At 35.3% G+C, this 26,347-nt stretch overlaps 1 protein-coding gene across 2 annotated transcripts in view; it reads left to right on the top strand.

Moving 5' to 3' along the window:
* Positions 1–26,347, top strand: part of USP6NL (USP6 N-terminal like) — a gene marked incomplete at both ends in the record, with an annotated part of 88,740 nt that overhangs the window by 33,096 nt on the left and 29,297 nt on the right. For both annotated transcript variants that reach the window (XM_084253417.1, XM_084253418.1), the window contains 3 exons: positions 715–797; positions 7,200–7,239; positions 19,360–19,440. In XM_084253417.1, the coding sequence (XP_084109543.1) occupies positions 715–797; positions 7,200–7,239; positions 19,360–19,440 (204 nt within the window). The remainder of the gene's footprint in view (positions 1–714; positions 798–7,199; positions 7,240–19,359; positions 19,441–26,347) is intronic.

A 26,347-nucleotide genomic window follows, 5' to 3' on the forward strand; every position in this document is an offset into this window, starting at 1 on the left:
CTAATAGCCAGAGGAATGGAGTGAGATTAGCAGTGGGCTGAGAGTAGAGCTCTGGGTAGTCTGACAGCTGAGAAGTATCATGACCAAGTCATCAGAAAAAGAGCTGGAAGATAGGAACAAGAGAATCAAGAGAGGATGATATTAGTGTATCCGAGGACCAGGGAGTCAGCAATGCTGACAAGTGTACCTGTAATATCCATTAGATTAGGACTAGAGTGTCTACCCGATTTAACATTGATCTTTTTTCATTTTGGCAAAAGTAGTTTCAGGAATGATGTAGCTGTGATAAAAATGTAGCAAGACAAGGTGGATAGCCTAAACTTCTGAGAATTTTGGATAAAGAGGCAAGAAATATATTTTTTTCTATGATGTGTCTACTCTAAATTAGCTTTCAAGTTTGGCAGTTCATTCCTCAGTGCTTTCTTAATCTCTGATGCTTCCTCTTTCACAGTCAGCTTCTTACATGAACCCAGACTGGTCAAGACTTAGCTACATATAAGCTGTTGCTGACATATAGTATCTTCCAAAGTTGGTAACTAAGAAATAGTGATAATATTGTTAAAAATAATTTGTTAAAAAAAAGTTAAGTGAGTTTGATAATGCCTCACAGCTGCTTTTAATGTTAATACATAACTTTTATGTTTTTGGTCTTTTCATTTGAAGAAATATTTCACTGTTACTATTCTCAACACTCTTATTTGTTCCCTATTATAGGGCCGAGAAGGTGCAGAGATTGAACCTTGGGAAGATGCTGATTACCTTGTCTACAAAGTCACAGATAGATTTGGCTTTTTACAGTAAGTTTCAAAGATTAAAAATAACTTTAAATTATAATAAATGTATGGCCACTTCTTAGTAGCCTTTTTTTATTTTAATAAAATTGCTGTGAATTAGATTCTAGGACTGGTGCTACAGTATGCTTTTTGCTATCAAATTTCTGGCATTTTTAACCTCTAAGCTGAAATTGAACTACAGTTAAGAATACAATATTTAATACTTACTGTATTTTTACAATAGTTAAGTGCAGTAAATGAATTACATTAATAATTTAAATGAATTAAATGGATATGAATAACAATTTCAAAAATATTTTTCATTTTATATAAATGCACTTTAATAATAATTAGTTGTTACGCAGCTTAAAAATGAACACTGAAAAAAATGCCATTGATTTTTCTTATAGTTGTAAATGTATTCATGCTATTGCTTTTCAAAATTAATACCATTTATCCTGAGTATGTTATGTAAAGAGTTGAGAGAGGTCTAGACCAGTATAAAGTGGTTAAAGTGATTTTAACTCTTAAAAACATCCTGCAAATGAGGTGAATTTGTCTGTTTTGTTTCTGACATAGTGTTGTTGGTTATATTCCTACTGGCTGAGTCTACTCTTCATCTTATCTATGTTTGGTTCCATACAGCTTATTGATTATCCTGTCAATCAAATTTATTCCTTTGTAGTGTTGTTTAGATAGGAAAAAGTCAGGGATTTTTATTTTTATATATGATTAAAATTTGAAGGAAAATATAATTTCTTGATAGATCATCATAATAACTTGTAGCACTTGTTTTACTTTTGAGTTTTCTTGCATTTAGAAAGTATTTTTGTTATATCCTGTTTTTCTGAGTGTAAAATAAGCAAACAAACAGAAACAGTTCTGGAACTTAGTGAATGTGTTCTTGCTCTTCTTGTGGCGTTGCTGGTCTCAGCCATTTCATGACTCATGTAAAACAGAAATCATTAATTGCTCTCATACCTTAACAGTGTAGTGGAAGCTTTATAGAGTTAGAATGTAAGAATGCTGTATGAAAGTTTGAACCAATATAATGTGTTATTATTCTTACTGACATCAACATATGAAATATTCTTCTGAGGAGTTATAATAAGAAGACTTTGAACTTCAACAGACTAATAACAATATTTAATTATGATAAAAATGCTCTTTTTAAATTAAATCCCACTTCCCCCCCCCCCCTTCTTTTAAAGTAAATCAAACCTGGCCACAAATGCGGCAGGAAATGATTGCACACTTGTGTGGGTTAATGTGCATATCTGAGGTATGTGAATGAATTTTGTAAAGACAATTTGAGCATTTAGCCGTCAAGACTAGTGATTCCCAAATTTGCCTGCGTATTAGAATCATATGGGAAATGTTTGTTTTTAAGTAGATTTCAGAGTTCTACTTTAGATTTTGATTTAGAAAGTGGGTTGTAACTCAGCTGATTTTGACTTCCCTAGTGTTTCTGATGGGAGGGAACAACTATAAAACATGTTTTTATGGTAAAGTGGTTTCATATAGTACAGAAATATATTGAAACATTGTCTTAATTTTCTTTTCTCTTTACTTGAATGTGAGCTAGGATCTAATATAAAAGCCTAGTCTGGGCCTCCCTTGTGGCCTAGCGTTTAAGTCTCAATGCTATCACCTCTACCACCAGAGTTTGAGGCCTAACATCAATATCCAGCTAGGGTTCTGACCCACATATGGTGCAGCAGACCTCTCCTGTCTTGCCTGCTGCTCCCCTTAACAGTGTATTTCAGTGTATTGGCCTGTTCTGTTCACTCTATCTCTGGTGAATCCTCTCAGCCTCCACACTTATGGCCTACACCCCAGTTCTTCTACCAAAAAAAAAAAAAACAGAGAGAAATTGCTAAAATCCTATTCTGTGTTGGCAATCTAAAAATTTTTCAGTTATTTCATATTGGTTTTTCACCCCTTGTATTAAGGTCCCATTTGCTCTCTAGTAGGAAAGCAGTCAATAATTTGTCTTAATAATATTAGCTAATGTATCTTAGTACTGTTCTAAGCTCTTTACATAGATTAACTCATTTGTTCCTTCAGAAACTCTTTGGGATAGGTGGTCTTTTTATCTTTTTTTAAGATGAAACACACAAAGAGGTCAAGGAAAATCCGATGTGGACCTTGGAAGTCTTACAACAAGCCCTGTGTCTGGACTTCTGCATTATACTGCTTAGTACTACTCTTCTATGGTTTTAATAAGAGAAACACAGAAGAAAAGCTTTGAAATATCTAGAAAGAAAATTAAAGGGGGAAGAATGAGTGCCTAAAGAGGATACTGCTTATTATGAACACCTCTGTTGAGGTTAACTCAAATAACTAAGCTCACCATTTCTTTAAAAACAAAGTCAATTGGTACCAGTTTCTATATTATCACACTGATTTTTTTAATTTGCTCCATAATGTACTCCTAAGCAGACAGCATAAGTGAAAATAATGAATCATAGAAACAGATTTTAGTGTAATGGCAGTCTTTATTAAATTTTAACAAAGTCATTGGCTTTTGTTACAATTCCTGATTTCATTAAAACACTTCTGAGATTGCTACTGGTTCCTCTCACTGCTGGTTACTGGCGTTTTCTGTGATGCTGAATAAATTCACTTAGTCTAGGCATTTAGACATTACTCCCAAGCACACCTTGATCAAAGGGCTCTTCTTTCTGCTGTGCTAGTTCTTTGTAGTTCTTGATTGGTTCTGCAATGGATTAGGCTTTAAGCATCAGTCTCAATGCAGTAAAGTGGCCCAAAGTCATCTTGTAGCCTTCTCTGAGGCTGTTGAATTCATATCTTAATTACAATTTTAGTAACTTAAATAGCTTGTTATGATATGATATGGGAAGGATGACAGTAATTAACAAAAACAGTACATGTTTAGCTTGGTTTTATAACAGATTTCACAATAAATATAAAAAGTCTTGCAAAACCAGCCTGTCTTGATGCTGAAAAAGGAACATCTTTAAGTCTCAGAATTGGTTAGTTATCCCCTGTCTTAAAATGCTGAGGATGGAGTTACATCTGGAGAAGGGAGAAATAGGACTTATTTAAGAAGTCAGAGAAATTCCAGTATTTGAAATTTTAATATTTGTATCCAAAATAGTTACTGCTAATCTGCTCAACAAGTAATGCTTGGTATTTGGATAATGATGGATAATGACGTTAGGTCACAAGTTATTAATAGAGAAATTAGAAGGAAATTCTTATCAAAAATAAAGATAAAATTAATACCAAGCATTAAATTTTCAACTGTGTATCAAAATGTGTATATTTATAAATATTAGCAGATTGCCTGTTGTTTAATATGACTATATAAATACCTGAAAGCTTGAATAAAGGTGTTTTTGTTTTGAAAGAATATTTATTTTGATAACAGGGCTTGAGAATTCTTTCTCCCCATCTAATAATTTTGAAGAGTAAATCTAAAACAAAATTTTTGCTGCAAAAGCAAAATTTAGCCAGCATATTCAACTTAACTGATTTTAACAAGTTAAGCTTTAAGTTTTCAAATCAGTTTTTTCACATGACCTTAATAAGTAATTCATTTAAATTTAGTAGCATATGAAAAAAAAAAGATCTAGATCTAGTTAAGGCCCCTTTTTTACCAGGAAGAACTGTTTTTGTTGTTGTTCTTACTTACGCATTTCTGTGAGGCATAGGTTCTTCCTGTAGCCTGTTGTTTCCTTTAAGGAGCCTCTAGCTGCCGCTTTCCCTTAGAGCACAAGCTTTTGTTCTCTAAAGCAGGGAAGGCAAATATTTTCTGTAAAAAGCCAAATATTAAATAATTTTTACTCTGTGGGTGATATGATCTTTGTCACAACTATTCAACTCTACCATGGTAGCATGGAAATAATCACATAATACATAAATGAATGAGCATGACAGTGTTCCATTAAAATTTATTTACAAAAATGGATACTAGGCCAGATTTGATTCATGGACTGTAAGTTAGTATACCTAAAGGAATACTTTGCATTCACCCTGAATTTGGTCCATTCTTTTTTCCCTTTTTTATTTTGTTCCCTTTTTAAAAAATATGTTTTTCAAGCTATTTTTTTCCACATGTGCACATGTTCCACTCATCCACTACCAAACCATTCATGCTCATACCTATCTACCTGCCTCCCTTTTCCACCTCTCTCCCTTCCCCTGTTCCCTCTAGTGATCATTATAGTCTTTTCACAGAGTTCAGGATTTATTCCTAGTATACTTTGCCTGTGTGTGCTTTTTTATTTATATTCCTCACATGAGTGAACCATGCATTATCTTTCACTTTTTGACTTATTGACTTAACACAGTCACCTCAAGGGCCATCCCTTTTGTCCCAAATGCCACTCTTTCACCATTTTTCTCAGCTGTGTAATAATCCATTTAGTATATATTCCACAATTTTTTCATACATTCATCTGTTGAAAGGCACTTGGGATACCAAATTAGGGCACAAAAATTTGTTGCATTTTTTAAAAGATTTATTTATTTATCTATCTATTTATTTATACAAGCACTGGGTACAGTCAGAAATGCGAGAGGGTGAGAGAATTCACCAGAGCCAGAGCGGGGAACAGAACAGGCAGACCGACGAAGTACACTGCTTAGGGGAGCAGTGGGCGGCAGAAAAGGTCTACGTGCCATGTGGGACCCTCGCTCGGTGGCCGGGGATCTGAACTGGCGCTGCAGAGGCTGCAGGCAGCTTCGCAACCCAGCGCTCAACTGCTGCGCCACCGGGGAGGCCCAAATTTGTTGCATTTCTATACACTGATAAAAAAAATCTATCAAGAAAAGAAATTAAGAAAAAAATTTCATTTACAGTTGCATCAATAAACAATAAAATACCTAAGAACAAATTTAATCAATGAGATGAAAAACCTTTACACTAAAAATCAAAAGATATTGATGAAAGAAATTGAAGAAGACACAAATACATGGAAAGATATTTTAAACTCTTGGACTAAAAGAATTAATGTTGTTAAAATGTCCATGCTACCCAAAATAATCTATAGATTCAAGTCCTGTCAAAGTTCAAAAAGCATTTTTCACAGAAACAGAACAAATAATCCTAAAATTTTTATGGAACAAAAAGCCTCAAATAGAGCAATATTGAGAAAGAACAAAGCTGGAGGCATCACACTTACTGATTTCAAAATCTTACAAGTAATTTTAATAGTACGGTATTGGCATAATAACAGACACATGGATAAATAGAACAGAACAGAGAACCCTGAAATAAACCCATGCATATATGGTTAATTAATTTCTGACAAAAGAGATAAGAGTATACAGAGGAGACAGGATAGTTGCTGTAATAACTAGTATTGGGAACACTTAATAGCCACATGCAAAAGAATGAATCTGGATCGCTGTCTTATAGCAGACACAAAAATCAACTCAAAAATCAATTAAAGACTTGATGTAAGACCAGAAACTAAGATTCCTAGAGGAAAACATAGTTGGTAAACTCCTTTACATTGATCTGGGCAATGCTTTTTGGATTGACCCCAAAAGCAAAGTAAGAACAACAAAAATAAATGAGCAGGACTGTATCAAGTTAGAAATTTTAGCTTCTCTACAGATAGGAAATGATTAACAAAATGAAAAGGCAACCTACAGAATGGGAGATTATGCTTACAAATCATATCTCTGTTAAAGGTTCAATACCTAAAATACATGAAGAACTCATCCAATTAAAAAAAGTTAACCCAAATAAAAACAGGGCAAAAGATCTGAATAGACATTTTTCCAAAGAAGACATATAGGTGGTAAACAGGTACATGATAAGGTGTACAACATCACTAATCATCACAAAAGTACAAATCAAAACTATGATGCAGTATCACTTTCTACCTCTTAAAATGGATGTTATCAAAAGGCAAGAAATAAGTGTTGGTGAGGATGTGGAGATAAGGTGAATAGTTGTGGAAAAGACTTATTGTTCCTTAAAGCCTAACTCTTAAGATTTAAATATTTGTCTTTAGAGAGGGATTGCTGGCCCCTGGTCTAGAGCATGTTGTCTAATAGAACTTTTTGCACTAGTGAAATTTTTTTTTTTTCTGTGTCTGCACTGATCAATACAGTAGCCTCTATCATGCATTTGAACTATGACTAGTGAGACTGAGTATCTGAATTTTTAATTTTTTATGTTTAATATAATATGATTTTAACTTACACCTAAAATTAAATAGCCACATATGACTAGTGGTTATTGTATTAGCACAGGTCTGGAGATTTGAAAATGGGGCGACTTTGGGTTACAGGATACCTAACGTTTAAACTGAATGTGGTGGGATGGAAGCTTACGTAGTTCTTGTGATGACAAATAAATGGTTGCACATTATATGTCTCTACAGAGTTACAATTATTTGTAAGTTTGCTGAGATTTCAATGATTTCACATACTGTTTTTCCTCTGCAGTGAGGAGGAGCTCCCCTATCATAATGCAGCTGTGGAACGGGTAAGTCTTGCTCTTCATTTATATATAGTTCCTGGTAAATTATGTTTATCAGAGGAAGAAAATCTACCACCTCTGTATATGTAAAATAGAATCATGTTAAAATTTGATACTAAGTATATCACTGTGAAAAAGTCATTAAATTAATTGGGGAATAATTTCAGGAGACTTTATGGAAGTTCTGATAGATTCTTGAGGAAAGGAAAGGTAGTAGTTATACAAGAAGACCTGTATTCTAGGCAGTAACTCTCAGTCTTAGGAATGCTTCAGAATATAGAGTCATTCATTTATTGGTTGATTTTTCCTTTATTACAACACTGTATATAATTTATGGGAATATGTTCACTACTCCTCAGATGTATGTTACCACCCTACCCCCACCATTCAGGTACCCATAGTCCTTTAGCAGAGACCCTATAGGGAAAGTCCTCCTGTAACCCCCTGACCTGTTTCTGTTAAATCTCTCATTTTATCTCCCATATTTGCTCTTGCTCACTCATTGCCCCCTTAGTGTGCCACCAAATTACCTCTTTCATACCTTCAGCACTGGCTGTTTCCTGTGCTCTTCTTTTCTGATAGCAGCAAGTTGCAGTTGTTCATTTCCTTCAGTTGTTTACTCAGATGTCACATTCAGAATAAAGCCTGCTCTGGTTATCGTATCTAGAATTGTGGACTTCTTTCCTCCATCCCCTGCCCCACACACATTCAAATTATCCTCCTCTCCTTTTCTTTAGCACTAAACGCTATTTCACATACTAAATATTTGAGCTATGTCTTTATTTGATCATGTTCCTCACTGACATGTTATCTCAGGGGGAAGAGGGAGCTGGTGGTGGTTCTCTGCTTAGTTTACTTCTGTGTTCCCAGAACCAATGGTAATGTACATAGTCTCAGCTTAGTAAGTAGTGGCTGAATGAATGACTGAATGTAATGACTGCTTTATGGCTAAACATGTAGATTTAAAGGCTGGGCAGCCATTTTCCTTTTGAATATTACGTGTTTTTTTATTGGACAAGTTAGGAAGAGAAGATTGGAAGGCATCTTTTAGCACAAGATAACCTTTGTTTGGTAAAGTCAAAATCTAGTAATTCACTTTTGATGACTTCTCTTTCCAATACCTTTCTTTCACCCCTTTCCTCCCTCCCTTTTAAAAATAATTTCTGGGGCCTCCCTGGTGGCGCAAGGGGTTAAGCACCACACTGTGAAGCAATCCGCAGCCTCTGCAGCATGAGTTCAATCCCCGGCTGGCCAGGGAGCTACCCACATGGTGCAGCAGACCTCTCCTTTTGTGCCCGCTGCTCCCCTCAGCAGTGTATTTCGCTCAGTCTGCCTGTTCTGTTCCCCACTCTGTCTCTGGTGAATCCTCTCACACCGCCCTCACCCCGCACCTCTGGCCTGTACCCCAGCTCTTGTATGCATAAATAAATAAATCTTTAAAAAAAATAAAAATAATTTCCTGGCCCAGAAATTCTAAAAGTTTGGGAGCCATCAATATAGAAGATTCAGGGCCTCCCCTGGTGGTGCAGCGGTAGAGTGCTGGGCTGTGGAGCTGCCCGCAACCTCTGCAGTGCTGGCTTGATCCCCGGCTGCCAGCGAGGGTCCCACACGGCGTGACAGATCTCTCCTGCTGCTCCCGCTGCTCCCCTCAGTAGTGTATTTCGTCAGTCTGCCTGTTCAGTTTCCCGCTCTGGTGAATTCTCTTACCCCCGCGTTTCTGACTGTACTCAGTGCTTATATAAATAAATAAATAAATAAATCAATCTTTAAAAAATATATATATAGAAGATTCAAGAAACGTGACAGTGAAAAAGAAAATAGGACAGTGTTAGTAAAGGATGATTGGTTGAGGGAGGCTGTTTGGTTTTATTAAATTTTGTTTTCAAAGAAACTTATGTATACAGTAAAAGAACTCTTCCCTAATGCAACCATGCTTACAGTTGTTTATGCTAAAAATTTTGATACAGGAAATCACTAGAAACTAATCAGTGTACACCTTGATATTTTAACATGAGATAATTTTATATTCATTTGTCAGTGTTATTGAAGGAGGAGCATGTGCTGAGGCTGTTTATTGAAATTTCATTATGCCTTTTATGCATCAAATGCACTCATATTGTATGACCTGCTTTTTACAGTTTTGCTTTCTTTAAAATGGAATGAGGACTTCAGACATACGCAAAACAATCTAAGCTGGAAACTTTCATTTATTAGGTTTCCCAAAATTTTTCTGATTTGAAGTGTACTTCATGTATTCTTCAGTGACTGCCTACTCCTAATGATCAAGCTCTGCCATTTCTAGAAAACAACAACAACAACAAAAAATACTACATATATTGCTTCATTGAAAAAGTCAATGGAAAAACAGCTTTGGTGAAGTATACAGTGTTTATTGATTTTTTTACAAAGCATGCACTTGAAGCAGCTTCGTACTGCTACCTGGGTAGTCTTGTATGCTAATACATTGTACACTAATGCTTAGTCAAGTAATCATGACTTCAGTTCCAGCTTTGCCAATGCAGTACTTTACAAGGCAAGCCTCTATTTAAAATAGGGACAGTTGCAGGCATTCTCTCATAAGAAGATTAATATTAATATTTGCAAAGTGCTTTGGATCCCTCCAGACAGGCACTTAAACAAACAAACACACTTATTATATTTACTCTGCAGAGAACAATATTAATAATGGATTATATTGTTTCTTTGAGCTTATTTATGTTTTTAATAAGGAGGAAAGGATATGTAAAACTGAATTTTCATGAATCCGGCTACTCTTTTATGTAGTGTGATATTTTGTTTGACTTATACAATATATTGGCATATTTACATACTTAAAGCCTATATCTTCAAGTCAACTCTCACTCAAAGTATATCTGACCAATAGATTCCTTATTCTGTCAAAACAGGACATTGTCCTTCTTGTACTTCTTGTCCTCTCCTGACCTCTGCTGGTGAGGTTTAGATGTATATAATTCTAGTCCACTTCATCCTCAGTCACACATCCTAATAATCAAATAGGAGAAAAAAAAAAAATCTGAAGATTTGTTTGCAGTAAAGTTCTAAGATTTATTATTCTAGAAGAGAAGCCTATATAATATCTATCTATGCAATGTATATGTTTAGTCTATACTATCTGGACTATTTATCATGCTAATAGTGGGAGGAGGCTTGTGTAAAATCGAAGACAATACTAAGTGAGTGATTAAACAGTTGTTAAGTACTTAATAGTCAACTAAAGGCTAAGTCAACAGAGGGCTAAAATTATAGTCACAGATCACTGCAGTTTGAGAGGCAGCAAAGAAGACATTGGTCCCAATTTTAATTGTTATACTCTCCTTGCCCCAACAACAAGGGCTAGTCTTGATTCAGAGGGGACATCAATTTAAAATAACTTGTTATCAGATAATAAAGGTCAAAAGACAGTTTATTCTTCCTAAAAACAACTTATGGGAAGAAAAGTACACAGTAATATACCATTTTTGCAGTCAGCATAGGTAATGGAGAGAAAACAAAAAGTATGTAGGATAGAGATGAAGACCTCTGCATCATTTCCCACTTGATATATGTTGTTCTGACATTCTCAGTCAGAGGAGTAGAATTTTTTTGTACTAGGGTATTCTATATTATATGATTTAAAACATTTCATTGGTGAGTTCATCTAGTGCTAAGATATGAGTTGTTTTTTATTTTCCTGTTAAAAAGAGCCAGTGTCTTAAAAAATGGCTGATCTAGGTGTTGGGTAGAAAAAGTTTAAAGTGAGACTGAGTTATTTTGTGCCAGATAGGGCATGTCTAAAGAATCCACTTGAAAGGGGAAATTTCCAATCAGATGAGAGGCAGTTTCAGCCTAATTTGGGATAATTTGAGCTTCAAAAACAATCACAGTAATGGATTACTACATTGATATTAAAAGGTGGAGGGGAGAGAAAGGAAAACAATAATAGAAAAATTTCAGTTAATAATATAGAAATAAATTAGGAAAAGAAAACATGATATCTTTCACATCATTAGAATCAGAATTAATTCAGACAGAGTTGCTCATGGATGATAAGACCACTGAGTAGAGTTATTAAGGAAATGATGTCCACTCTGTCTCACAGTATATACCACACAGATTACATATCATTTATAAAAGGGTATTTCTCTATTAGTGGTGAAAGTGAGCAAATACCATTTACCATTTGATCAAAATGTTGCATCATTGGGGGCCTCCCTGGTGGCGCAAGGGGTTAAAATGCAACCTATGAAGCTGTCCGCAGCCACTGCAGCACGAGTTCGATCCCAGCCAGGGAGCAACCCACATGGTGCAGCAGACCTCTTCTGACTCGCCTGCTGCTCCCCTTAGCAGTGTATTTCAGTACATCTGCCTGTTCTATTCCCTGTTCTGTCTCTGGTGAATCCTCTCGCCCTCCCGCACATCTGGCCTGTACCCCGGTTCTTGTATAAATAAAATTAATCTTTAAAAAAACCCAAAAATGTCAATGTCATGAAAGACATAAAAAGACAAGATAACTGCTCTATGGTAAAAGGAAGTAAAGAGATGAGCCAGTAAAGACAGTGCGTGATCGGTGATTCAAAATCTCCCACCCCATCCTAATACCAAATTAAAACTGGTATAAAGAACGCTTTTGTGACAGTTGGGGGATTTGGGATATGAACTGTTTATTAGGTTATAATGAACTAAATTAATTTTGGGGGTATAATAGTGATACTCTGAATTTGTAGGATAATGTATTTTTGTTATTAGATGCTGTATATCTGAAATACTTAGAAGTGAGATGTTCTTGATATTTGTGATTTTCTAATAGATCAGCCCCAAGCAAACAAAACAAAAATCTTTATAAATAGGACAGTCTGGCAAATGTAGTAATTGGAGAATTTTGGTGAATCACATTAAATATATGGTGTACTAGTCTTTCCAAATTTTCTGTTACTTTGAAATATTTCAAAATAAAAATGGAGACATGTCTGTATCTGAACTCAATAGAGTTACTTAAGTTTCAATTTTGTATGACAGCTAACCTGAGTACTTCTGCCTTTGGCAGCTTTATGAAAAATGTTGGCAGCATGATAGAATGATACCATTTCTACCATTTTGCTAAATAAGAAATGCTATTATAATTCTTTTCTGTTTATTTCTATATTGTAATGATTGAATTGCTATCAAAAGTTTTTATATTACTGTCTATTCATATTCTTTATCCTTTCCACCCCTCTACCCTTGGAACCTCAGACTGTTATTAATTGCTTCATAGTGATGATTATCTTTGCTTGTGTAAAATATGTTCAAAATGTTTATTGAACATTTTACAAGTGATATTAAAAGCGAATATGTCATATGATTCATGTACTCAAGGAGTCATACTTTAATAATAGTATGATTTTGGCATTAAGGCCAACTAAACACAGTTGTTAGATACTATGACAATAATCATAACAATTCCCATTTTAAAAATGAAAGTATGATACAGAGACTAAGTAGCTTGCCAAACCCAAATTGAAACACATAGGATGGTGCAGAACTCACATTTGAACTCAGGCCAGCCGGGTCCTTAGTCCATGTAGTATACTGTTGAGGAAGTAGTTAATTTTGCCAGGAGTATGGAATTTGGAAAAAGTTCCACACCTTTGATGTTTAACAGGGTTTTGAGGGAATGCATAGTATTTTGCCAAATGATGGTAAGGAAGAGCATCACAGTATAGCAAACATTGGCCAGCGAGGCATAAAAATAAATTGTATGTTGGAAATGATCAATAGTTCAAGGTGGCTAGATCATAAAAGTTAAAATAAGTGAAACTTATGATTTGGGGGCATGTTGAGAAGAGCCACCCATGCAGAAGTTATTAATTTCTACTTATTAATAATTATTTGTAGGTAATTGCTTGCTTATTGAAGGACTTTAAACTGGCACACATTTAAAAAGTGGTGGTATATAGTGTAGAGGCTACGTTGATGACAGAGCTACCAGTATGGAGTTAGTGCTTTCATTGAGGAATTAGGAGTGCCTCAACTTGGACATAGGACTTGATGGATGCAAGAGACATGAACCAGCAGAATATAGTTTGGGTGTGGAAGAAAGATAAAAGGTAGACTGCAAAAAGTGTAGGTTCTAATTAGATTGACTTAGTAGGCAATGATGCTTTTAATTCTTGCTAGGGAGGAGATGAGTATTAGCAGCATGTTTAGAGAAATCATTTTGATATGTTGAGTTTGAAATCTCTTGAACTTAAGTGGATATTCTAACTTGCTGTTACATTCTGGTTTGTCTTGGTGTTGTAGCAAGATGATGTGCTTTAAGCTTATTTTCTAGAGCACTAAGATTTACATTTATCACATGAATTTTTAGTTCCTTCTTTCTTTAGTTACCTATATCATATTTGGTGACAAAATATATTTTATCCATCATGAGTGGGGAAAAAGACTTTCACATGCACTTATCTCCTGTAGTTCAATTGACAGCATTATGGAGTTAACATTTAAATCTGATTCAACTACTGACATAGAATTTAAAAATCCTACAACTTAGGAGCTTTCCCCAAGGTATATTACCATCTTTTCCCCTACGGGAAAAGAAAAGCATACTTAATGGTTCTTAAAATTGTGTGTATTTTGTCCTTGCATTTGTGAGAATGTATAGCATTTAAAATTTTATATACATATGAATGAGATAAGTGTTAAAATATAAGTGTGCCTTTAAAAAAAGAATAACTACTCTTAAAGTAATTCATTGATAATTCATAGTCATAAAAATGAAGGATAGCAAGAGACCTGCAAGATCTCAGCAGGATTGCTCCTGGCAAAGTGTATGTTATTGTACTCTTGGGTTGGCTTGAATTATTTGGTGTTTTCCTGTTGGTGGAGAAAAGGATTGTGCTTTGAAGAAATCAAGGGAAGGAAGTGCAGAAGAACAAAAAAAAAAAAAAAAAAAAAAAAAAAGAAAAGAAAACAACCAAATGGCAACACAGATCAGTCTTAATTTTTCACAGCTTGCCCTTCTCTAAAGTCACATTTAGCAGAAACATTAATTAGATTTCAGTGCCCCACTGAGTTTTAAAATTAAACATATTTCTGGAACCATCTGTAACATTTTATCATTAATAATATGATGAAGAATATTCTTAGTTTTTTTGAAGAATGGGAATTGCAGCAATTTTCTTTTTGCTCACAAGAGATCATCTATTATGGAAAAAAATAAAAATTCTTAGAGTTTAGTAATTAAAGAATTTTAAGAATATTCCCAAAAATAAAATTCTGTAAAAATATTCTCATTGGTAGAAATCATTACCTAAATTCAGGATTTTGGGGGAGAGGGTTTATGTTTCCTTTAGACCTAAAACTATTAATGGTAGGCACCTGCCATCTACCTGTGTGAAGCTACATTGAAGACAGTCAATAAGGAGCTCGTGCTTTCATCTGAAAACTATGCCTGAACAAGGTCAGAGTACATGATAAAGTGAGAGTCATAAGATGTGGAGGTGAAGGATTCAGGTCCTGAAGCCAATCTACCCGACTTTCAACACTCATCAAGCCTGAACTTATTCCTTAAGGGATTTGGACACATCGTTATTCCAAACCCTTTGTGCTTCTGTTTCCTGATTTTTAATATGGAGATGATTATACCTACATCCGAGGGCTGTAGTGAGCAGACTTTTTTGAGCCTAAAATGCATCCTCAGAATGATTTCTTTGCTATGTGGTCTTCCACTCTGTTGTTTTTAATTCATACACATAATTTACTTATAGAAGCCTCAGGAAAGAAGATGTGGGGATTGAGGACAATTAACAAATTTGCAGTCTCAGCTCACTCATAAGAAAGAATAATGTTATACTTTATTTTCATGAAAATTAAATAGGTACCTTCTGTGTACCCGGCACTGTTTTAGGCACTGGGAAAACAGCAAACACCTTAGCTTTTATGGAATGTAAATAGTTAAGGGAGTGTATAAATTAGATGTGTGGTGGCAAAAGGCTTCTTAATGGAACCCTGCAAGTATACGGACTGACTCATGGCCAGGGAGATCACCACAGACTTCTTGACTGAAGGTGTTTTCTCCTGATGGAGTACAAATGTGCTCTGAGGGTAGGTGGGCTGTCAGAGAAAAGAGAGAGAGGGCTGGCTGGGTGTACATGCTCATAATTTACTTATAGAAGCCTCCTTATTGGTGAATAAGAGATTGGATAACAGGCCCAAGTATTAGGGGAAAAAAATCTATCTTCTCATGGAAACCAAAGAAGTGAGGAAGAAGCATTTTTGTACAAACTACTTCATTCCCCAGCTTTGCCCCAGATTTCTCTCTCTCTTTTTAAAAAGATTTATTTATTTATACAAGAACTGGGGTATAGGTCAGATGTGCAGGAGGGTGAGAGGATTCACCAGAGACAGAGCGGGGAACAGAACAGACAGACTGAAATATACTGCTGAGGAGAGCAATGGGCAAGACAAGAGAGGTCTGCCGCGCCGCGTGGGTATCTCTGCGGCCAGCGGGGATCAGACTAGTATTGTAGAGACTGTGGACAGCTTCACAGCCCTGCGATCAACCACCTGTGCCACCAGGGAGGCTGTGCCCCAGGTTTCTATTAGTGTGATATATCCCCCGCTCTTACATTTTCTGCCTCATCTCCTCGTAATTATTCTTTCAACCCTTTAGAGCTGCTGTCTCCTTCCCTTGCGGTGCTGAATTATCTCAGAACTACTTCTACACATGCTTCTTAGAATATTCTTTTTTTTTATAATAAATTTTATTTTTATAATCCCCATACAATTGCAACCCCCTTGTTTTGACCCCAATCCCTCCCCTCCCGCCCTCTACCCCCCACAGAGTGTCTCTGGTTGTTGATTTTGATTTTCACTTTCTTATAGTTATTCTTTTTCCTAGTCCCTTATTTAAGTTTTCTAGATTCCTGCTATGAGTGAGACCATCCGGTATTTTTCTTTTTCTTTCTGGCTTATTTCGCTGAGCATGATCCCTTCCAGCGCCATCCATGTTGCTGCAAAATGCATGTGTTTATCTTTTTTGAATGCTGAGTAATATTCCATGGTATATATGTACCACATCTTCTTGATCCAGTCATCCATTTTTGGGCATTTGGGTTGTTTCCAAAGCTTAGCTATTGTAAATAGTGCTGCTATAAACATAGGGGTGCAGGTGCTCTTTGGAATTGATGTTTCTGTGTCCTTTGGGTAAATACCTAGGAGTGGAATTGCTGGATCATATGGAAGCTCTATGTTTAGTAGGTCCAGGAATCTCCACACAGCTCTCCATAGTGGTTGGACCATTTTGCACTCCCACCAGCAGTGCAGGAGAGTTCCTTTTTCTCCACACCCTCGCCAACATTTGTTGTTGCTAGTTTTTTAAATATGTGCCATTCTCACTGGTGTGAGATGGTATCTCATGGTAGTTTTGATTTGCATTTCCCTGATTACAAGTGATGTTGAACATTTTTTCATATGCCTGTTGGCCATTTGCATTTCTTCTTCAGAGAAGTTTCTTTTTAGCTCTTCTGACCATTTTCTGACTGGATTATTTTCTTTGTTGTTGTTGAGACTCATCAGCTCTTTGCAGATTTTTGTGATCAGTCCTTTATCATTAGTGTTGTGTGCAAAAATGTTCTCCCAGTTGGTGGGATTTCTCTTTGTTTTTGTTATTGTCTCTTTTGCTGTGCAGAAGCTCTTTAATTTGATGTAGTCCCAGCTGTTTATCTTTGCCTTCACAATCACTGCTTTGGGTGATGTGTCTGTAAAGATGTCTTTGATGTGCATATCACGTAGTGTTTCACCTATATTTCCTTGTATGTATTTTATGGTTTCAGGTCTTATATCTAGTTCTTTAATCCATTTTGAGTTGATTTTTGTGTATGGTGTGAGGTAGTGGTCAAGCTTGCGTCTTAGAATATTCTTAACCCGTGCTGCACTTGATAAAATCCTAATAATTTTCAGTTCTGCATTTAAGACTCATCTTCTCTAACAACCCTGGGGGGGGGGGGTGTTGACTATTCCTTCTGTCACAACCTTGCTCCTACCCTTCCTGTTTCTAGGTGGGAGAACCCGTCACAGTACTTTTCTCTATCAGTTGTCCTTAGTGAACAATGGCATTTCTTCTTTTTTTCAAAGCTAATGAATGTTTTCATTTTTTTAATAACTTTTTTAATTGCAGTAACACTGGTTTACAGCACTGTACATGATTTAGGGGGATATTCACCACTCTTCAGGTGTATGTCACCACACTCTCCTCTCTCCTCTTTGTTTGCATTCCGACCCTCCCTTTTCCTCTAGCAGCTTTAATTCTACCAATCGTTTTTAGAGTTGGTTTTGATTTTGTCAGTTCCTTTGTTGTTTTTCCCTCTGTATTCCACATGAGTGAAATTGTCTTTGATTTGTCTTTGTCCTTCTGACTTATTTTATTTAGCATAATCTCCTCCAGTTGCATGCACGTTGATGCAAATGGCAAGAGTTCATTTTTTATATAGTTGAGTAGCTTTCCATTGTGTATGTATAATCACATCTTAATCAGCTGTTCTGTTGGTGAACATTTATGTTGTTTCCATAACTGAGCTATTATAAATAGTTCTGCAGTGAACAAGGAGTGCACATGTCCCTTTGATTTAGTGATTTTGTATTTTTTGGGTAAATACCTAGGAGTGGACTTGCTGGGTCATATGGTAGATCTAGTTTTAGTATTTTGCGGGACTGCCATACTGATCTCTATGGGGAGTGGACTGGTCTACATTTCTACCAAGACTCTATGAGGTTTCCTTTTATCTCTGCATCTTCACCAACATTTGTTGTTTCTGTTTTTTTTTTTAATATGGGCCATTCTTCATTGGAGTGAGGTGGTATCACATCATGCTTTTGGTTTTTATTTCTCCAACAATACGTGATGTTGAACATAATTTAATGGGTCTATTGGCCATCAGTATGTCTTCTTTGGAGAAGTGTCTGTTTAGCCCTTCTGCCCATTTTTTGATTGAGATCTTTGTTTTCTTTCTGTTGAGTTGCAAGAGATCTTTGGATAATAACCCCTTGATAGATGTACAATGTGGAGAAATTTTCTCCCTCTCAGTCTGGTGTCTTTTTGTTTAATGATAGTTCATTTTGCTGAACATAAACTTTCAAACTTAATGTAGTTCCATTCATTTATTTTTGCTTTTATTTTCCTTGCTATTGGAGTTGAGTCCCCAAAGACAGACATTCCTGAAGCCAATGTTGTAGAATGCTTTACTAATGTTTTTCTATGTAATTTATGTTTTCCAGCCTTATATCTAACTCTTTAATCCATTTTGATTAAAATCCATTTTGATCAATTTTTAATCCATTTTAATTTTTGTGTATGGTGTAAGAGAATGGTTTAGTTTCAATTTTCATCACATGGCTGTCCTGTTTTCTCAGCACCATTTGTTGAAGAGATTTTCCCCTTGGTATACTCTTTGTCCAATTGTCAGAGATTAACTCTCCATGTTAATGATGGTATGTTATAGTCTTTCAATTCTAGTCCACTGGCGTGTGTGTCTATTTTTATTCCAATGCCATATGGTTTTGATTACTATAACCTTGTAGTATAGTTTAAACTCTGGGAGCATAATCTGGAGACATTTCTTTAAGGTGGCAACTATTATTTTTGTATAATTTTTCACAGTCAGTATTGCTAGGTATATAGTATTCTCTCTACAAATACACATTTGTCCTTTAAAAAAATCAAGTCCGTCATTGAAAACATTCAGATGCTACAATTCAGCAAAATGTGAAAGGAGAGAATAGAATTTGAAGTTTTGTTTTTTTGTGCTTCATAAAAAATATTTTAGAATGTTATTTGGTTTAAATTTAAATTGGTTTAAATTTGTAGATTATATAGGGATTTTAGTGATTCGTTTTAAGGTGTTAGAAAATTTAAACAATTCCTTTTTCTTCTATCTCAATGGTGCATTGCTTATGTATCTTAATTTTAGCTGTGAAATACTATTGCTACAATTGTAATCAGCTGTCCAACTTTTTAAAGTTACATATTTGCTATTTACTATTGAATAGCCTTTTCAGTAGCCCTGCTAGCAGCATTTTCTTTGACATTTTTTGTAATATGTAAGAAAAGAAGCTGCAAGTGAACACTAATAATGAATTTCAATTTTATTTTAGCAAAAGCACCTGGAAATTGAAAGAACTAACAAATGGTTGAAAATGCTAAAAGGATGGGAAAAATACAAGAACACTGAAAAGGTAATTAAACACAATGTTTCTTATATATAAAACTATACAAATAATTCAAGGTGGATGTTCCCATTTACAAGTTTTCCTTTTATTATTTTTTTAAAGATTTATTTATTTATGCATGTAAGACTGAGATGTTGCGGGGGGTGAGAGAATTCACCAGAGACAGAGTGGGGAACAGGCAGACTGACTGAAATACACTGCTGAGGGAAGCAGTGAGGAAGTCAGGAGAGGTCTGCTTCGCCATGTGGGTTGCTCCCTGGCTGGCCAGGGATCGAACTCGGGCTGCAGAGGCTGCGGATTGCTTCATAGTGTGGTGGTGCTTAACCCCTTGTACCACCAGGAAGACCCTACAAGTTTTTCTTTAATTACAAGTATTCATTTAAAAAAAAATAGTTTATTTTAATTTAGTGGAATGCCTCAAATTTGGAGTCTTTATATTATAATAGGATACACAATTCAAGCTGATTTCAACAATTAAGAGAATGTATTAGATAGTTCAGAGGTAAGATAGGTTTCAGGAGTGAGGTAATTCTTTCTGCTCAGTTATATTTTTTTGTGACTAGTAGTTTCTTTGATCTCGCTTCTCTACCTTCTGCAATGTCAGCTTTACACTGGTACTGGCTTCCTTTTGAGATCACAATCATTGCAGTAGTTCCAGGCTCCTTATCCATGTGTCCTGCTGCTCAGGAGAGGGCTGGCCCTGAAAGCTTTCCCTGAAGCAGGAGCAATCTCCTTTTCTAAAAAGTTATAGCAAACTTTCCTTTAAATCTTTTAGCTCTGCATGAGTTTACTAAGCCATATTAAGCCATATATAAAATGGCTTAATAAACTTGTGTGTGTATGTGTGTGTGTGTATGTACACACATCACAACTATTAATATCACCACCAGTCTCATCAGGAAAATCTTTAAATATTGGGAAGCTGTGAAGTTCATGGGGGTGGAAGTTTCTTGAAATTGTAATTTTTGCTTGAAAGGTTAAATATTAACACTAGCAGCAAATACTGTCAATTTCCTTAAAGTGACAGATCTATTATTACTTAATTATTTGTGAAAATACCTGGTAAATACCCACATATGAACAACTGAAGTTCTTTAGTCATCCTTTTAAGTAATAAGGATATTTCACAAAAATAGTGATTTGTTCAGATCCTGACTTAAACAATTTCATAAGTGCATTTTCTTAGGGCCAACATTATACTTCATTGTGCAGCAAAAGTTCTCCACGTGGTTATACCACTTTATCACTTAGGAAATGAAGACATGTATTCAAGAATTGAGACAGTAAAAATTAGTCATTTTTACTCCTTTGTCGAGGGCTTTTAAAGTGAAACTGACTTTTAAAAAGTAAACTGGGTGGAGAATACAGAAACAAACACAGTGATTACTGCTAATTGGTGCAAAGGTACCATTGCTTTTCTACTATTAGTCAACAGTGAAAATGGCAAATAGCATTTTAGTATTATGAAAATAGTTTGGACCTCATCTAAACCTCAGTTTCCTCACCTACAATATACAAATAATACCCATTTCAAAAGGATGACGAAGCGATGATGCAGTCAGTAAATATTAACTACCACTTTAAGTTTTTTGAAGGAAGGTTGGACAATAAAATATTCTCTTTTTTAACATTTTTTTTTATTTTATACAAGCACTGGGTACAGTCAGAAGCGTGGGAGGGTGAGAGAATCCACCAGAGCCAGAGCCGGGAGCAGAAGAGGCAGACTGACGAAACACTGCTGAGGGGAGCAGCGGGCGCGGCCGGAGAGGTCCGTCGCTCCACGTGGGACCCTCGCAGGTGGCTGGGGATCGAACTGGTGCTGCAGAAGCTGCGGGCAGCCTCACAGCCCAGCGCTCAACCGCTGTGCCACCGGGGAGACTCTGGACAATAAAATATTCTTAAAGGAAGAAATCTTTTAGAAGGGGCCTCCCTGGTGGGCTCGGCGTTAAGTCTCAGTGCTATCACTGCTAGGGCCTGAGTTTGATCCTCAGCCAGGATGCTCACCCACACATGGTGCAGCAGACCTCACCTCTTTTGCCTGCTTCTTCCCTTAGCAATGTATTTCAGTAGATCTGCCTGTTCTGCTCCCCACTCTGTCTCTGGTGAATCCTCTCATCTTCCCCTATCCCCCACACCTCTGATCTATACCCCAGTTCTTCTATACCAAAAGAAAAAAAAAAAACCCTGATTAAAAAAATAAGAAATCTTTTTATAGTCCTATAGTCCTATGATTGATTAAAGTTGAGAAAGTCAGAGCTAAACAAAGTTAAGTTTCTTTATTACAAGATTCCTTAAAATCTGATATAACGTGTGGTGGGAATTTTTAAGAGGAACCTTAACTTGCATGAAACTTATATAACTGTGGAAATCTTTTTGTCAAGGGCTATCTCACCAATGGCACTTTTCTTTTTGACCATCCTGAATATCCTCAGTTTAAATCTGTTAGATCATTACTATTTTATTTTCATCAGGAGTGAGTTCAGTTTTGGATTCATTAATGTATATTTTATCATTAGGTTGGAACTCAAGATGTCTTTTAAGAGGAATCAGTTTAAAGTAGAATATTAGATCCAACACCTGTGCTCTTACTTAATATTATGCTGCCTCTCAGATTGGCCTAAAGTTGGCAACAATTTTATCTTATGTCTTTTTGGAAGGATTGCTGAAGTAGTAATTACAGAATAAATTTTGATGCATTGCACCTGCACTCAGTCTCACATTCAGTCTAATAAAATATTTGTAGAATTACATGTTCCTCTATAGTATACATATATTTATAAAAGCGTGGAAGCCTTTATAAGAATGAGCAGTTCTGCTAGGCTATTATTCTGACAGCAACTCTGGCTAATGTAGTTCCCATTAAGAGAGATTTTAGCAGAACGATTTCCTTGATGTATAATTTTAAAGCACTTTCCCAAAACTGTAATGCTAGGATCATTTGATGATGTATATGGTCCAATTTGGTATGAAACAGAATGCACCTTCTGAAAGAATTGCTATCAATTCATACCTCGTTTTAAATTACATGGAAGCAAAAATAGTACCATGTATTTTTCTTCTCTTACAAGAGTAGGTATAACTTTTTTCTCCACAGTCTTCACTTACATAGTAGAAATACAAATAAATTTCTAAAAATATCTTGAAATAAAAATATAGATGTGATAGAAAATATTTGGAATTTTAGGAACTTTAATGAATCTAAGTTTCCATGAAGATTGTTGCCTATGTGCCCCTCCCCTTTTAAGTACAGTAGTATTTTAAGTACAGTAGTACTGTACTTAAAAAAAAATCTTAAAAGAAGAAATGAAGTCACCTCTGCTGAGTTAAGACCATTGAGATTTAACTAGTCATGATGTGATTAGATCTAAACTACATCAAAGCAGAATACTTACAGCAGATATTTTTCTTTTTGTATGTGTGTGTGTCGAATAACTGAATGGACTTTTGTTGGCCAAATAACAGTTCTTTTAGCTATATGGATTCATATAGGAAAACATTTTTTTCCCCCCAGACAGGAAATAGAGTCAGTGTTTAGAAATGAATTTGTCAAGGCCACCTGCCTTGTTTAGTGACAAGCAAGAGATCCTGTGTCCACCTTCTACATATAGCTGGTTTGTTGTACCATCTTTTATGTTAGCTTTCCTTCTGGTGGTTGTCAATAAAAGGTCAGTAGGAAATAGAATGCAGATTATAAGAGGCATTAGCGCCTTGTGGATGGTTTAAAACCTTTATAGTCTAGACTTGGGGGACTCATACCTATTGGAAATGGAGACAAAGGAACTAATGGATCGGGGATGATGAAAGGAAAGGGAGAGGCAATAAAAAGCGGAAGTAACTCAGCAAGTGAACTTTGCTTCTAGTACATACCTGCAGTTTTCAAAGTCTCACCAAATTGAGCCAGACTTGCTAGGAAAAGTTTACTACCAACCGCGATAATGTGGTCTGGCATATTATCACTGTTTTAAATTCACTAATGTTAGAAATATTGAAAACATTAGGTCACTTGATGTATTTTTTTTTTGAGTTGATGGTTTTTTAGATGTATCATATTGAAATAGGCTGACTTTATTGGCAAATAAACTAAAATATTAAAAGCAAAAGGAAGATTTTGTTTAAAAGTTTAACTATTTGTTTAAAGATTTTATATATCAAATCCGTAAAATACATTTGTAACAGAATTTTAAAGGTTGTATTTCTCAAAATGGGATATTAAAATTCAACATGTAGAAATGTTATGGCTACTAAGACTATGATCTTTGAAGTCAAACTAACTGAATTTCAATTCATTTAAAACTAACTAAACTTCATTAATGGTATGCCTTTGACCTAATTACTTAACCTTTCTTTCTTAATTTTCTCATGTGTAGCATAGGAATGACAATAATAGTACCTGCCTCTTTAGGACTATAATAATATAAGGAATAAATTGCTTTGAAAACATGTCTGCTGGCTCCCAATAAATACTGAACTGTAGGTAGGTGTATCTGTGGTTATTAACATTATTACTACTATTTAAGTCCTCATTATCCTCACCTTTATCCATACCCTATTTTTTCTTCCTGGAAAATTCATTTTTGAGTTCATTGTCATCTTTCTCTAAAGGAAATCTTTCCTAACTCATGTAAAATTGACTCTCTCTTTCACCAGTCTCAGGATGTGAGCCACTGTGTTGGATCAGTAAGAAATGAACACCACAGCATATTCACTGCCCTCACCCCCAACACCTTTATCCCTCACCATCTTCTCATTCCACCTTAGAATCTGCCCTACTACATATGAGCTAACCTTGCCCTGCCACCACTCATGCAGATCTAAACTGTGTAATGCCTACCACTGTTGTTTTACCACCCTGCCCCATCTCTGGGGAGCTTATCTCTACCATGATTTCTCCCACCAGTGTGTGATGTTCGGCTCTGTTAGTTATATGACTTTATTTTACTGTGAAGGATTCTCTGTATTTTAATTATCTGCTTGCATATTTAATCTTCTTCTACTGCACAGTGAGCTCCACAGAACCTTTTTATGTCTGTAGCCATAGTACTTCGTAAGTGTTAATCATAAAGCAGGCAGTCATCACAATGACTCTTTGTAGAGTTAATGAATAAATGGTGTTCATTTATGAGTTGGGGACAGCCAGCTGTCATCCTTCACTGATTCATGGCTTTAACAAAACTGTAATCTCTAAGAAGTGGTATGATTGACAGAGCTGCCCTGAAATAGGAGTAAGAAGATGGAATACTTTGACCTAGGAAAGCACTTCTAGGTTCCCTGGTTTCCTTCCATTTAAAGTGGAATAGTATCTGCTCTGTTTACATTGCAGAGTTATTATTGAAAATATGAGATACTGCTTTGTCAGTTGAGAGATTCTCAATAAATGTAAACTGGACTGCTATTTGGAGAATGAGTACATTTTATTATAACTGCTGTGTTTTGGTATAATTCCTAATTTGTTCTACAAAATTTATGTGATAATAGAAAAATATGTGGGGAAAGATGTAACCACAGTAAGTTGGTCTGTCATGTACAAGTATTTGAAAAACAATGAGCAAGATTTAAAAATTTTATTTTAAGGGTCTCACATAATTTAATCCATTTTCTGCTTTATGTGGCTTTATGTGTGTCTTTTATTTCATTACCTTCTGCAGCTTGAATTCGAGATATATCCGTCCTTTTAAGTTTGAATACAATTTTTTAAATCATTATTTTAATGTTTTCTGCTCTCGAATTTCCTTAATATTTTCCATTCCATGTTGATTTGTCCAGTTGAGCAGAATGATGGATACTACATGTACCATGTCTTGGAAAGACGGTTTTGATTTTTATAGAATATAAAATCAGTGTCTTTTAAATTTAAATTAAAATCTTAAAACATCTGATGTGCCTTTGGGCAAGTCATTTAGGCAAAATTGGGGTCATAATATCTCATAGAGTTGTTGATATGTTTAAATGATATAAATATCTTTAATTTAAAATATTTTCCAGTGTAATATAAATACTCAGTAAAAGTTTGTTTTGTTATTATTGTTGATGATAATGTCAGTGTATAAATGTTTCTTTTTTATTTTTTAAGTGAGGTATAATCGACATATAACAGTTAAAGGTGTATAGTATAATCATTCAGTATTTGTATATATTGAGAAATTATTACGACAATGAGTCTAGTTAACCTTTGTTACACTTGAATCATTTTTCATTTCAGCACTGGGACCATTAATGTTTTATTTCTATGTGAAGTGTCTCTTAATTTAATCAGCAATTTGACCCATTTCCCCCTCCTAAATCTAGATTTACCTTTAAGATAGAAATAATGGACAGTAATTTATGTATAATTATTAAGTGCAGAGTTGAGTGAAAACAATAAAATGTCTAATGTCTTTTCAAGTGATACAACTTAAGAAATATGTGTCAAAGCTCTTATTTTACTCAGTGAAAACTTTCAGACTGCTAGAGAATTCAAGTCCAATAAGTTGATCTGTTTATCTGCTGTTATATTCTAATTGACTGTTAAAATTTCACTTTTCACATTTGCAATAGAGTCTACAGTAGATTTCTGTATATTCATATCAGATGCTTACTATAGCATCTGTACTCTAGAAATTGAGGAAATAATTTGAAATTGCTTTTAATAAGGTAAAGTCCTTTAAAAATATAATTTGTATAGCTTGAATTGAACATAGATAACAGACTTTCTTGAAAAATCTTGCATTCGCATTTTAACCATACTTAGTGTACAACTAATGGTGGTGGATGTTTATAACATGGGAAATGTTTAAGTACCAGAGTCTAATCTTCACAAGACCTTGTTGTATGTGTTCTTCCATTTAGAGCTGTTGCATGAGTTAAAACTTCGATGAGTCTATTCATTATTGCAGTTCAAATTTGAGACATACTATGTTTATATAAGAAAGAACGA

Source organism: Talpa europaea (genome assembly GCF_964194135.1).
Source record: "Talpa europaea genome assembly, chromosome: 14".
Taxonomy (NCBI): domain Eukaryota; kingdom Metazoa; phylum Chordata; class Mammalia; order Eulipotyphla; family Talpidae; genus Talpa; species Talpa europaea.